The following is a 12752-nucleotide window of genomic DNA, read 5'->3' as shown; positions in this document are numbered from 1 at the left end:
TTCTGATGTTAATCCAGCACCCTCACACTGTCACTCAGTAACCCCTCTCCCCCCCCAGGGCCCTGTGTTACTGACTGTATCCCTACTGATGTTAACCCAGCTCCCTCACACTGTCACTCAGTAACCCCTCTCCCCCAGCGCCCTGTGTTACTGACTGTATCTCTACTGATGTTAATCCAGCTCCCTCACACTGTCACTCAGTAACCCCTCTCCCCCAGCGCCCTGTGTTACTGACTGTATCCCTACTGATGTTAATCCAGCTCCCTCACACTGTCACTCAATAACTCCTCTCCTCCCCAGCGCGCTGTGTTACTGACTGTATCTCTACTGATGTTAACCCAGCTCCCTCACACTGTCCCTCAGTAACCCCTCTCCCCCCAGCGCCCTGTGTTACTGACTGTATCTCTACTGATGTTAAGCCAGCTCCCTCACACTGTCACTCAGTAACCCCTCTCCCCCCCAGCGCCCTGTGTTACTGACTGTATCTCTACTGATGTTAATCCAGCTCCCTCACACTGTCACTCAGTAACCCCTCTCCCCCAGCGCCCTGTGTTACTGACTGTATCCCTACTGATGTTAATCTAGCTCCCTCACATTGTCACTCAGTAACCCCTCTCCCCCAGCGCCCTGTGTTACTGACTGTATCCCTACTGATGTTAATCCAGCTCCCTCACACTGTCACTCAGTAACCCCTCTCCCCCAGCGCCCTGTGTTACTGACTGTATCCCTACTGATGTTAATCCAGCTCCCTCACACTGTCACTCAGTAACCCCTCTCCCCACCAGCGCCCTGTGTTACTGACTGTATCTCTACTGATGTTAATCCAGCTCCCTCACACTGTCACTCAATAACACCTCTCCCCCAGCGCCCTGTGTTACTGACTGTATCCCTACTGATGTTAACCCAGCTCCCTGACACTGTCACTCAGTAACCCCTTTCCCCCCCCAGGGCCCTGTGTTACTGACTGTATCCCTACTGATGTTAACCCAGCTCCCTCACACTGTCACTCAGTAACCCCTCTCCCCCAGCGCCCTGTGTTACTGACTGTATCTCTACTGATGTTAACCCAGCTCCCTCACATTGTCACTCAGTAACCCCTCTCCCCCCCAGCGCCCTGTGTTACTGACTGTATCCCTACTGATGTTAACCCAGCTCCCTCACACTGTCACTCAGTAACCCCTCTCCCCCCAGCGCCCTGTGTTACTGACTGTATCCCTACTGATGTTAATCCAGCTCCCTCACGCTGTCACTCAGTAACCCCTCTCCCCCCAGGGCCCTGTGTTACTGACTGTATCTCTGCTGATGTTAATCCAGCTCCCTCACACTGTCACTCAGTAACCCCTCTCCCCCCCAGCGCCCTGTGTTACTGACTGTATCTCTACTGATGTTAATCCAGCTTCCTCACGCTGTCACTCAGTAACCCCTCTCCCCCCAGGGCCCTGTGTTACTGACTGTATCTCTACTGATGTTAATCCAGCTCCCTCACACTGTCACTCAGTAACCCCTCTCCCCCCCCAGGGCCCTGTGTTACTGACTGTATCCCTACTGATGTTAATCCAGCTCCCTCACGCTGTCACTCAGTAACCCCTCTCCCCCCAGGGCCCTGTGTTACTGACTGTATCTCTGCTGATGTTAATCCAGCTCCCTCACGCTGTCACTCAGTAACCCCTCTCCCCCCAGGGCCCTGTGTTACTGACTGTATCTCTGCTGATGTTAATCCAGCTCAAGGGGATAACTCAGGAATAAATACACTCCCAGCCAGCGATGCCAATGCTTGCTGAAAGGATAAAAGGAAACATGGTCTTGGGGGCATGTTCCCATCTGTCTCTAGCCCAGCCCAGAGAGCAGTGGAGAGCCCAGCTTCAGTTGGTGTATGTGGACGAGGGGTTAGCGATGACAATGAGGAAACGGCATGTTGGGGCCCAAGTGCATGGCCCTGTCTCAGTCTGCCCTGTGAGCTCTGATATTGTACTGGCCTCTCCCCAAGTTGAAAACTGAAGCTGATTTCCAACAAGCTCAAGTAGCCAGCTTCCCCACAATGTCAGGGCCAGGAGCAGACAGCCAGTATCCACGGCACACCAGCAGATGGTGGGCTGGACTTCCTGCCCTTGCTGTTTGAGGTTCTCGGGCTCAGGGGAGGTTCAAGCTTCCTTAGAATGCCAGCTCGATCCCAGTCAAAGTCACAGGGCCTGAATACTCACTGGTTCAATGATGGCAGGTTCACCTTTCTGTCCCTTCTCACCCCTCGGTCCAGTGCCCTGGAGACAATGAAGACAAGAGGAACACACTCAAAACTTTAACCCAAATGTTGTTTCCAGAGGGAGCAAATTCATCAAAGGAACAATATCAACACAGAGTGGGGGGAGTGAGGGATGGGAAAAGCGATGGGGGGAGTGAGGGATGGGGAGAGCGATGGGCAGAGTGAGGGATGGGGAGAGTAAGGAATGGGGAGAGCGATGGAGAAAGTGAGAGATGGGAAGAGTGAGGGATGGGGAGAGCGATGGGCAGAGTAAGGGCTGGGGAGAGCGATGGGGAGAGTGAGGGATGGGAAGAGCGATGAGGAGAGTGAGGGATGGGGAGAGTGAGGGATGGGGAGAGTGAGGGATGGGGCGAGCGATGGGGAGAGTGAGGGTTGGTGAGAGCGATGGAGAGAATGAGGAATGGGAGAGCGATGGGAAGAGTGGGGGTTTGGAAGAGAGATGGGGAGAGTGAGGGATGGGGAGAGTGAGGAATGGGGAGAGCGATGGAGAGAGTGAGGGATGGGGAGAGTGAGGGATGGGGAGTGAGGGCTGGGGAGAGCAATGGAGGGAGTGAGGGATGGGGAGTAAGGGCTGGGGAGAGCGATGGGGAGAGTGAGGGATGGGGAGAGTGATGGTTGGTGAGAGCAATGGAGAGAATGAGGGATGGGGAGAGTGATGGGCAGAGCGAGGGATGGGGAGAGTGAGGAATGGGGAGAGCGATGGAGAGAGTGAGGGATGGGGAGAGTGAGGGATGGGGAGTAAGGGCTGGGGAGAGCGATGGGGAGAGTGAGGGATGGGGAGAGTGATGGGGAGAGTGAGGGATGGGGAGAGTGAGGGGTGGGGAGAGCGATGGAGAAAGCGAGAGATGGGAAGAGTGAGGGATGGGGAGAGTGAGGGATGGGGAGAGCAATGGAGAAAGTGAGAGATGGGGAGAGTGAGGGATGGGGAGAGCGATGGGGAGTGAAGGATGGGGAGAGTGAGGGATGGGGAGAGTGAGGGATGGGGTGAGCGATGGGGAGAGTGAGGATTTGTGAGAGCGATGGAGAAAGTGAGAGATGGGAAGAGTGAGGGATGGGGAGAGTGAGGGATGGGGAGTGAGGGATGAGGACAGTGAGGGATGGGGAAAGCGATGGAGAGAGTGAGGGATGGGGAGAGTGAGGGATGGGGAGAATGAGGGATGGGGAGAGTGAGGGATAGGGGAGTGAGGGATGGGGAGTGAGGGATGGGGAGAATGAGGGATGGGGAAAGCGATGGGGAGAGCGAGGGATGGGGCGAGTGAGGGATGGGGAGTAAGGGCTGGGGAGAGCGATGGGGAGAGTGAGGGATGGGGAGAGCGATGGGGAGAGTGAGGGATGGGGAGAGTGAGGGGTGGGGAGAGCGTTGGAGAAAGTGAGAGATGGGAAGAGTGAGGGATGGGGAGAGTGAGGGATGGGGAGAGTGAGGGATGGGGAGAGCGATGGAGAAAGTGAGAGATGGGGAGACTGAGGGATGGGGAGAGCGATGGGAAGAGTGAAGGATGGGGAGTGAGGGATGGGGAGCGCGATGGGAAGAGTGAGGGTTTGGAAGAGAGATGGGGAGAGTGAGGGATGGGGAGAGAGAGGAATGGGGAGAGCGATGGAGAGAGTGAGGGATGGGGAGAGTGAGGGATGGGGAGTGAGGGCTGGGGAGAGCAATGGAGAGAGTGAGGGATGCGGAGTAAGGGCTGGGGAGAGCGATGGGGAGAGTAAGGGATGGGGAGAGCGATGGGCAGAGTGAGGCATGGGGAGAGCGATGGGGAAAGTGAGAGATAGGGAGAGCGATGGAGAGAATGAGGGATAGGGAGAGCGATGGGGAGGGTGAGCGATGGGGAGAGTGAGGAATGGGGAGCGTGAGGGATGGGAAGAGCGATGGGGAGAGTGAGCGATGGGGAGAGTGAGGGATGGGGAGAGCGATGGGGAGAGTGAGGCATGGGGAGAGTGTGGGATGGGGAGAGCGATGGGAAGAGTGAAGGATGGGGAGAGTGAGAGATGGGGAGAGTCAGGGATGGGGAGTGAGGGATGGGGAGAGTGGGGGATGGGGAGTGAGTGATGCGGAGAGCAAGGGATGGGGAGTGAGCGATGGGGAGGGAGGGGGAGAGAGGGATGGGGAGTGATGGATGGGGAGAGCGACGGGGAGAGTGTGGCATGGGGAGAGTGAGGGATGGGGAGAGTGAGGGATGGGAAGTGAGGGATGGGGAGAGTGAGGGATGGGGAGAGCGAGGGATGGGGATTGAGGGATGGGGAGGGATGGGGAGAGAGAGGTGGGGAGTGATGGATAGGGCGAGCGATGGGGAGAGTGAGGGATAGGGGGAGCGATGGGGAGAGTGGGGGATGGGGGAGTGAGGGTTGTAGAGTGTGGGATGGGGAGAGTGAGGGATGGGGAGTGAGGGATGGGGAGGGAGGGGTAGAGAAGGATTGGGAGTGATGGATGGGTAGAGCGATGGGGAGAGTGTGGCATGGGGAGAGTGAGGGATGGGGAGAGTGAGGGATGGGGAGAGTGAGGGATTGGAAGAGCGATGGGGAGAGCGAGGCATGGGGAGAGTGAGGGATGGGGAGAGCGATGGGAAGAGTGAAGGATGGGGAGAGTGAGAGATGGGGAGCGTCAGGGATAGGGAGTGAGGGATGGGGAGAGCAAGGGATGGGGAGTGAGCGATGGGGAGGGAGGGGGAGAGAGGGATGGGGAGTGATGGATGGGGAGAGCGACGGGGAGAGTGTGGCATGGGGAGAGTGAGGGATAGGGAGAGTGAGGGATGGGAAGTGAGGGATGGGGAGAGTGAAGGATGGGGATTGAGGGATGGGGAGAGAGGGGTGGGGAGTGATCGATAGGGCGAGCGATGGGGAGAGTGAGGGATCGGGGGAGCGATGGGGAGAGTGGGGGATGGGGGAGTGAGGGTTGTAGAGTGTGGGATGGGGATAGTGAGGGATGGGGAGGGAGGGGTAGAGAAGGATTGGGAGTGATGGATGGGTAGAGCGATGGGGAGAGCGAGGGATGGGGAGAGTGAGGGATGGGAAGAGTGAGGAATGGGGAGAGCGATGGAGAGAGTGAGGAATGGGGAGAGTGATGGTTGGTGAGAGCGATGGAGAGAATGAGGGATGGGGAGAGCGATGGGCAGAGTGAGGGATGGGGAGAGTGAGGAATGGGGAGAGCGATGGAGAGAATGCGGGATAGGGAGAGCGATGGAGAGAATGCGGGATAGGGAGAGCGATGGAGAGAATGAGGGGTGGGGAGAGTGATGGGGAGAGTGAGGGATGGAGAGAGTGAGGGATGGGGAGAGTGAGGGATGGGGAGTGAGGGCTGGGGAGAGCAATGGAGAGAGTGAGGGATGGGGAGTAAGGGCTGGGGAGAGCGATGGAGAGAATGAGGGATGGGGAGAGCGATGGGCAGAGTGAGGGATGGGCAGAGTGAGGGATGGGGAGAGCGATGGGGAAAGTGAGAGATGGGGAGAGCGATGGGGAGAGTGAGGAATGGGGAGAGCAATGGAGAGAATGAGGGATAGGGAGAGCGATGGGGAGGGTGAGCGACGGGGAGAGTGAGGGATGGAGAGAGTGAGGGATGGGACGAGCGATGGGGAGAGTGAGGGATGGTGAGCGTGAGGGATGGGAAGAGCGATGGGGAGAGTGAAGGATGGGGACAGTGAGAGATGGGGAGTGAGTGATGGGGAGGGAGGGGGAGAGAGGGATGGGGAGAGATGGATGGGAAGAGTGACGGGGAGAGTGTGGCATGGGGAGAGTGAGGGATGGGAAGTGAGGGATGGGGAGAGTGAGGGATGGGGAGTGAGTGATGGGGAGAGCAAGGGATGGGGATTGAGTAATGGGGAGGGATGGGGAGAGAGGTGTGGGGAGGGATGGATAGGGCGAGCGATGGGGAGAGTGAGGGATCGGGGGAGCGATGGGGAGAGTGGGGGATGGGGGAGTGAGGGTTGTAGAGTGTGGGGTGGGGAGAGTGAGGGATGGGGAGTGAGGGATGGGGAGGGAGGGGTAGAGAAGGATTGGGAGTGATGGATGGGTAGAGCGATGGGGAGAGTGAGGGATGGGAAGAGGGATGGGGAGAGCAAGGGATGGGGAGAATAAGGATTGGGGAGTGTGAGGGATGGGGAGAGCGATGGGCAGAGTGAGGGATGGGGAGAGTGAGGGATGGGGAGTGAGGGCTGGGGAGAGCGATGGAGAGAGTGAGGAATGGGGAGAGTGAGGGATGGGGAGTAAGGGCTGGGGAGAGCGATGGGGAGAGTGAGGAAAAGGGAGAGCGATGGGGAGAGTGAGGGATGGGGAGAGCGATGGAGAGAATAAGGGATGGGGAGTAAGGGCTGGGGAGAGCGATGGAGAGAGTGAGGAATGGGGAGAGTGAGGGATGGGGAGTAAGGGCTGGGGAGAGCGATGGGGAGAGTGAGGAAAAGGGAGAGCGATGGGGAGAGTGAGGGATGGGGAGAGCGATGGAGAGAATGAGGGATGGGGAGCGCGATGGAAAGAGTGAGGGATGGGGAGAGCGGGATCGGGAGTGAGGGATGGGGAGGAAGGGGGAGAGAGGGATGGGGAGTGATGGATGGGGAGAGCGACGGGGAGAGTGAGGGATCGAGGGAGCGATGGGGAGAGTGAGGGATGGGTGAGTGAGGGATGGGGAGTGTGGGATGGGGAGAGTGAGGGATGGGGAGTGAGGGATGTGGAGGGAGGGGGCGACAGGGATGGGGAGTGAGGGATGGGGAGAGCGATGGGGAGAGTGAGGCATGGGGAGAGTGAGGGATGGGGAGAGGGATGGGGAGTGAGGCATGGGGAGAATGAGGGATGGGGAGTGAGTGATGGGGAGGGAAGGGGAGAGAGGGATGGGGAGTGAGGGATGGGGAGAGCGATGGGGAGAGTGAGGCATGGGGAGAGCGATGGGGAGAGTGAGGGATGGGGAGTGAGGGATGGGGAGAGTGAGGGATGGGGAGTGAGTGATGGGGAAAGCGAGGGATGGGGATTGAGGGATGGGGAGAGTGAGGGATCCGGAGTGAGGATTGGAGCGAGTGAGGGATGGGGAGCGCAATGGGGAGAGTGAGGGATGGGGAGAGTGAGGGACGGGGAGAGTGAGGAATGGGGAGAGCAGGATCGAGAGAGTGAGGGATGGGAAGAGCGATGGGGATTGAAGGATGGGGAGAGTGAGGGATGGAGAGAGCAATGGGGATTGAAGGATGGGGGAGAGTGAGGGATGGGGAGAGCGATGGGGAGTTTGAGGGTTGGTGAGAGTGAGGAATGGGGAGAGCAATGGGGAGAGTGAGAGATGGGTGGGGAGATTGGGGGGGGAATGAGCAATAGGGGAGTGAGGGATGCGGAGAGTGAGGCATGGAGATTGTGTGGGTTGGAGAGAGTGAGGGATGGAGAGAGTGAGGACTGGGGAGAGTGAGGGATGGGGAGTGTGAGGGATGGGAAGAGCGATGGGAGTGAGGGATGGAGAGAGTGAGGGATGGCTTGAGCGATGGGGTGAGTGAGGGCTGGAGAGAGTGAGGGATAGGGAGTGAGGGATGGGGATAGTGAAGGATAGGGATAGTGAGGGATGGGGAGAGTGAGGAATGGGAGGAGCGATGGGGAGAGTGAGGGATGGGGAGAGAGAGGAATGGGGAGAGTGATGGTGCAAGTGAGGGAAGGGTGGGGAGATTGGGGGAATGAGCCATAGAGGAGAGAGGGATGGGGAGAGTGAGGAATGGGGAGAGTGAGGGATGGGAAGAGCGAAGGGAGTAAGGAATGGAGAGAGTGAGGGATGGGGAGCGCAATGGGGAGATTGAGGAATGGGGTGAGCGATGGGGAGAGTGAGGGATGGGGAGAGTGAGGAATGGGGAGAGTGAGGGTTGAGGAGAGTGAGGGGTGGGGACAGTGGAGGGCAGTGAGCGATAGGGGAATGAGGGATATGGAGAGTGAGGAATGGGGCGAGTGATGGATGGGGAAAGTGAGGGATGGGATGTGCGATTAGGAGAGTGAGGGATGGGGAGAGTGAGGGATGGGGAGTGTGGGGGATGGGAAGAGCGATGGGAGTGAGGGATGGAGAGAGTGAGGGATGGGTTGAGCGATGGGGTGAGTGAGGAATAGAGAGAGTGAGGGATGGGGAGTGAGGGATGGGATAGTGAGGGATGGGGCTAGTGAGGGATAGGGAGAGTGAGGGATAGGGAGAGCGAGGGATGGGGAGTGAGGGGTGGGGAGTGAGGTGTGGGGAGAGAGAGGGCTGGGGAGAGCGAGGGATGGGGAGTGAGGGGTGGGGAGTGAGGTGTGGGGAGAGAGAGGGCTGGGGAGAGCGATGGGGCAAGTGAGGGATAGGTGGGGAGATTGCGGGGAATAAGCGATTGAGTGAGGGACGGGGAGAGTGAGGGATGGGGAGTGTGAGGGGTGGGGACAGTGGGGGGCAGTGAGCGATAGGGGAATGAGGGATATGGAGAGTGAGGGATGGGTAAAGGGAGGGATGGGCGAGTGAGGGATGGGGAGCGAGGGATGGGGAGAGCGAGGGATGGGGGTAGCGATGGAGAGAGTGAGGGTTGGGGAAAGTGAGGAATGGGTGTGGAGACTGGGGGGGGAATGAGCGATAGGGGAGTGAGGGATGGGAGAGTGAGGGATGGGGAGAGTGAGGGATGGGGAGAGTGAGGGATGGGGAGAGTGAGGGATGGGAAGACGATGGGGTGAGTGAGGGATGGGGAGAGCGAGGGTTGGGGAGAGCGATGGGGTGAGTCAGGGATGGAAAGAGCGATGGGGATGTGAGGGATGGGGAGAGTGAGGGATGGGGAGAGTGAGGGATGGGGAGAGTGAGGGATGGGAAGACGATGGGGTGAGTGAGGGATGGGGAGAGCGAGGGATGGGGGAGTGAGGGATGGTGAGTGAGGGATGAGGAGAGTGAGGGATGGGGAAAGTGATGGGGAGAGCGAGGGGTGCAAAGAGTGAGGCATAGGGAGAGTGAGGGAAGGGGAGAGTGAGGGATGGGGAAAGCGATGGGGAGAGCGAGGGATGGGGAGATGAGTGATGGGGACAGTGAGCAATAGGGAAATAAGGGATATGGAGAGTAAGGGATGGGTAGTGCATGGGGAGAGTGAGGGATGGGGAGTGAGGGATGGGGAGAATGAAGGATGGGGAGAGTGAGGGATGGGGAGTGAGGGATGGGGAGAGCGATGGGGATTGTGAGGGATGGGGAGAGTGAGGGATGGGGAGAGCGATCGGGAGAGTGAGGGATGGGGAGAGTGAGGGATGGGGAGCGACGGATGGGGAGAGTGAGGGATGGGAAGAGCGATGGGGAGAGTGAGGGATGGGGAGAGTGAAGGATGGGGAATGAGGGATGAGGAGAGTGAGGGATGAGGAGAGTGAGGGATGGGGAGTGAGGGATGGGGAGAGTGAGGGATGAGGAGAGTGAGGGATGGGGAGTGCGATCGGGAGAGTGAGGGATGGGGAGAGCGATGGGGAGTGTGAGGGATGGGGAGAGTGAGGGATGGGGAGAGTGACGGGGAGACTGAGGGGTGGGGAGAGCGATGGGGAGAGTGAGGGGTGGGGAGAGTGAAGGATGGGGAAAGTGACGGGGAGAGTGAGGGATGGGGAGAGTGATGGGGAGAGTGAGCGATGGGGCGAGTGAGGGATGGGGAGAGTGAGGGATGGGGAGAGTGAGGGATGGGGCGAGTGAGGGATGGGAAGAGTGAGGGATGGGGTGAGAGAGGGATGGAAAGAGTGACGGGGAGAGTGAGGAATGGAGAGAGTGATGGGGAGAGTGAGGGATGGGGAAAGCGATGGTGAGAGTGAGGGATGGGGTGAGTGAGGGATGGGGAGAGCGATGGTGAGAGTGAGGGATGGGGAGAGTGAGGGATGGGCAGAGCGATGGGGAGAGTGTGGGATGGGGAGAGCGATGGTGAGAGTGAGGGATGGGGAGAGTGAGGGATGGGGAAAGCGATGGGGAGAGCGAGGGGTGCAAAGAGTGAGGCATAGGGAGAGTGAGGGAAGGGGAGAGTGAGGGATGGGGAAAGCGATGGGGAGAGCGAGGGATGGGGAGATGAGTGATGGGGACAGTGAGCAATAGGGAAATAAGGGATATGGAGAGTAAGGGATGGGTAGTGCATGGGGAGAGTGAGGGATGGGGAGTGAGGGATGGGGAGAATGAAGGATGGGGAGAGTGAGGGATGGGGAGTGAGGGATGGGGAGAGCGATGGGGATTGTGAGGGATGGGGAGAGTGAGGGATGGGGAGAGCGATCGGGAGAGTGAGGGATGGGGAGAGTGAGGGATGGGGAGCGACGGATGGGGAGAGTGAGGGATGGGAAGAGCGATGGGGAGAGTGAGGGATGGGGAGAGTGAAGGATGGGGAATGAGGGATGAGGAGAGTGAGGGATGAGGAGAGTGAGGGATGGGGAGTGAGGGATGGGGAGAGTGAGGGATGAGGAGAGTGAGGGATGGGGAGTGCGATCGGGAGAGTGAGGGATGGGGAGAGCGATGGGGAGTGTGAGGGATGGGGAGAGTGAGGGATGGGGAGAGTGACGGGGAGACTGAGGGGTGGGGAGAGCGATGGGGAGAGTGAGGGGTGGGGAGAGTGAAGGATGGGGAAAGTGACGGGGAGAGTGAGGGATGGGGAGAGTGATGGGGAGAGTGAGCGATGGGGCGAGTGAGGGATGGGGAGAGTGAGGGATGGGGAGAGTGAGGGATGGGGCGAGTGAGGGATGGGAAGAGTGAGGGATGGGGCGAGAGAGGGATGGAAAGAGTGACGGGGAGAGTGAGGAATGGAGAGAGTAATGGGGAGAGTGAGGGATGGGGAAAGCGATGGTGAGAGTGAGGGATGGGGTGAGTGAGGGATGGGGAGAGCGATGGTGAGAGTGAGGGATGGGGAGAGTGAGGGATGGGCAGAGCGATGGGGAGAGTGTGGGATGGGGAGAGCGATGGTGAGAGTGAGGGATGGGGAGAGTGAGGGATGGGGAGAGTGATGGGGAGAGTGAGGGATGGGGAGAGTGAGGGATGGGGAGAGTGATGGGGAGAGTGAGGGATGGTGAGAGTGAGGGATGGGGAGAGTGAGGGATGGGGAGAGTGATGGGGAGAGTGAGGGATGGGGAGAGTGAGGGATGGGGAGAGCGAGGGGTGGGGAGAGCGGTGGGGAGAGTGAGGAATGGGGAGAATGAGGGATGGGGAGAGTGAGGGATGGGGGAGTGAGGGATGGGGAGTGCGGGATGAGGACAGTGAGGGATGGGGAAAGCGATGGAGAGAGTGAGGGATGGGGAGAGTGAGGGATGGGGAGAATGAGGGGTGGGGAGAGTGAGGGATAGGGGAGTGAGGGATGGGGAGTGAGGGATGGGGAGAATGAGGGATGGGGAAAGCGATGGGGAGAGTGAGGGATGGGGCGAGTGAGGGATGTGGCGAGTGAGGGATGTGGCGAGTGAGGGATGGGGAAAGTGACGGGGAGAATGAGGGGTGGGGAGAGCGATGGGGAGAGTGAGGGGTGGGGAGAGCGATGGGGAGAGCGAGGGATGGGGAGAGTGAGGGATGGGGAGAGTGAGGGGTGGGGAGAGCGTTGGAGAAAGTGAGAGATGGGAAGAGTGAGGGATGGGGAGAGTGAGGGATGGGGAGAGTGAGGGATGGGGAGAGCGATGGAGAAAGTGAGAGATGGGGAGACTGAGGGATGGGGAGAGCGATGGGAAGAGTGAAGGATGGGGAGTGAGGGATGGGGAGCGCGATGGGAAGAGTGAGGGTTTGGAAGAGAGATGGGGAGAGTGAGGGATGGGGAGAGAGAGGAATGGGGAGAGCGATGGAGAGAGTGAGGGATGGGGAGAGTGAGGGATGGGGAGTGAGGGCTGGGGAGAGCAATGGAGAGAGTGAGGGATGCGGAGTAAGGGCTGGGGAGAGCGATGGGGAGAGTAAGGGATGGGGAGAGCGATGGGCAGAGTGAGGCATGGGGAGAGCGATGGGGAAAGTGAGAGATAGGGAGAGCGATGGAGAGAATGAGGGATAGGGAGAGCGATGGGGAGGGTGAGCGATGGGGAGAGTGAGGAATGGGGAGCGTGAGGGATGGGAAGAGCGATGGGGAGAGTGAGCGATGGGGAGAGTGAGGGATGGGGAGAGCGATGGGGAGAGTGAGGCATGGGGAGAGTGTGGGATGGGGAGAGCGATGGGAAGAGTGAAGGATGGGGAGAGTGAGAGATGGGGAGAGTCAGGGATGGGGAGTGAGGGATGGGGAGAGTGGGGGATGGGGAGTGAGTGATGCGGAGAGCAAGGGATGGGGAGTGAGCGATGGGGAGGGAGGGGGAGAGAGGGATGGGGAGTGATGGATGGGGAGAGCGACGGGGAGAGTGTGGCATGGGGAGAGTGAGGGATGGGGAGAGTGAGGGATGGGAAGTGAGGGATGGGGAGAGTGAGGGATGGGGAGAGCGAGGGATGGGGATTGAGGGATGGGGAGGGATGGGGAGAGAGAGGTGGGGAGTGATGGATAGGGCGAGCGATGGGGAGAGTGAGGGATAGGGGGAGCGATGGGGAGAGTGGGGGATGGGGGAGTGAGGGTTGTAGAGTGTGGGATGGGGAGAG

At 59.5% G+C, this 12752-nt stretch overlaps 1 protein-coding gene across 2 annotated transcripts in view; it reads right to left on the bottom strand.

The window, feature by feature from the left end:
• Positions 1-12752, bottom strand: part of col5a1 (procollagen, type V, alpha 1) — a 653133-nt gene that overhangs the window by 285186 nt on the left and 355195 nt on the right. For both annotated transcript variants that reach the window (XM_087998144.1, XM_087998143.1), the window contains exon 9: positions 2202-2258. In XM_087998144.1, coding sequence (XP_087854270.1) covers positions 2202-2258 — 57 coding nt within the window. The remainder of the gene's footprint in view (positions 1-2201; positions 2259-12752) is intronic.

This window comes from Chiloscyllium plagiosum, unplaced genomic scaffold (assembly GCF_037043375.1).
Source record: "Chiloscyllium plagiosum isolate Xiang-an unplaced genomic scaffold, Cpla_swu_hap1 HiC_scaffold_21, whole genome shotgun sequence".
Lineage (NCBI taxonomy): Eukaryota > Metazoa > Chordata > Chondrichthyes > Orectolobiformes > Hemiscylliidae > Chiloscyllium > Chiloscyllium plagiosum.
This window is presented reverse-complemented; position numbering and strand designations above follow the sequence as displayed.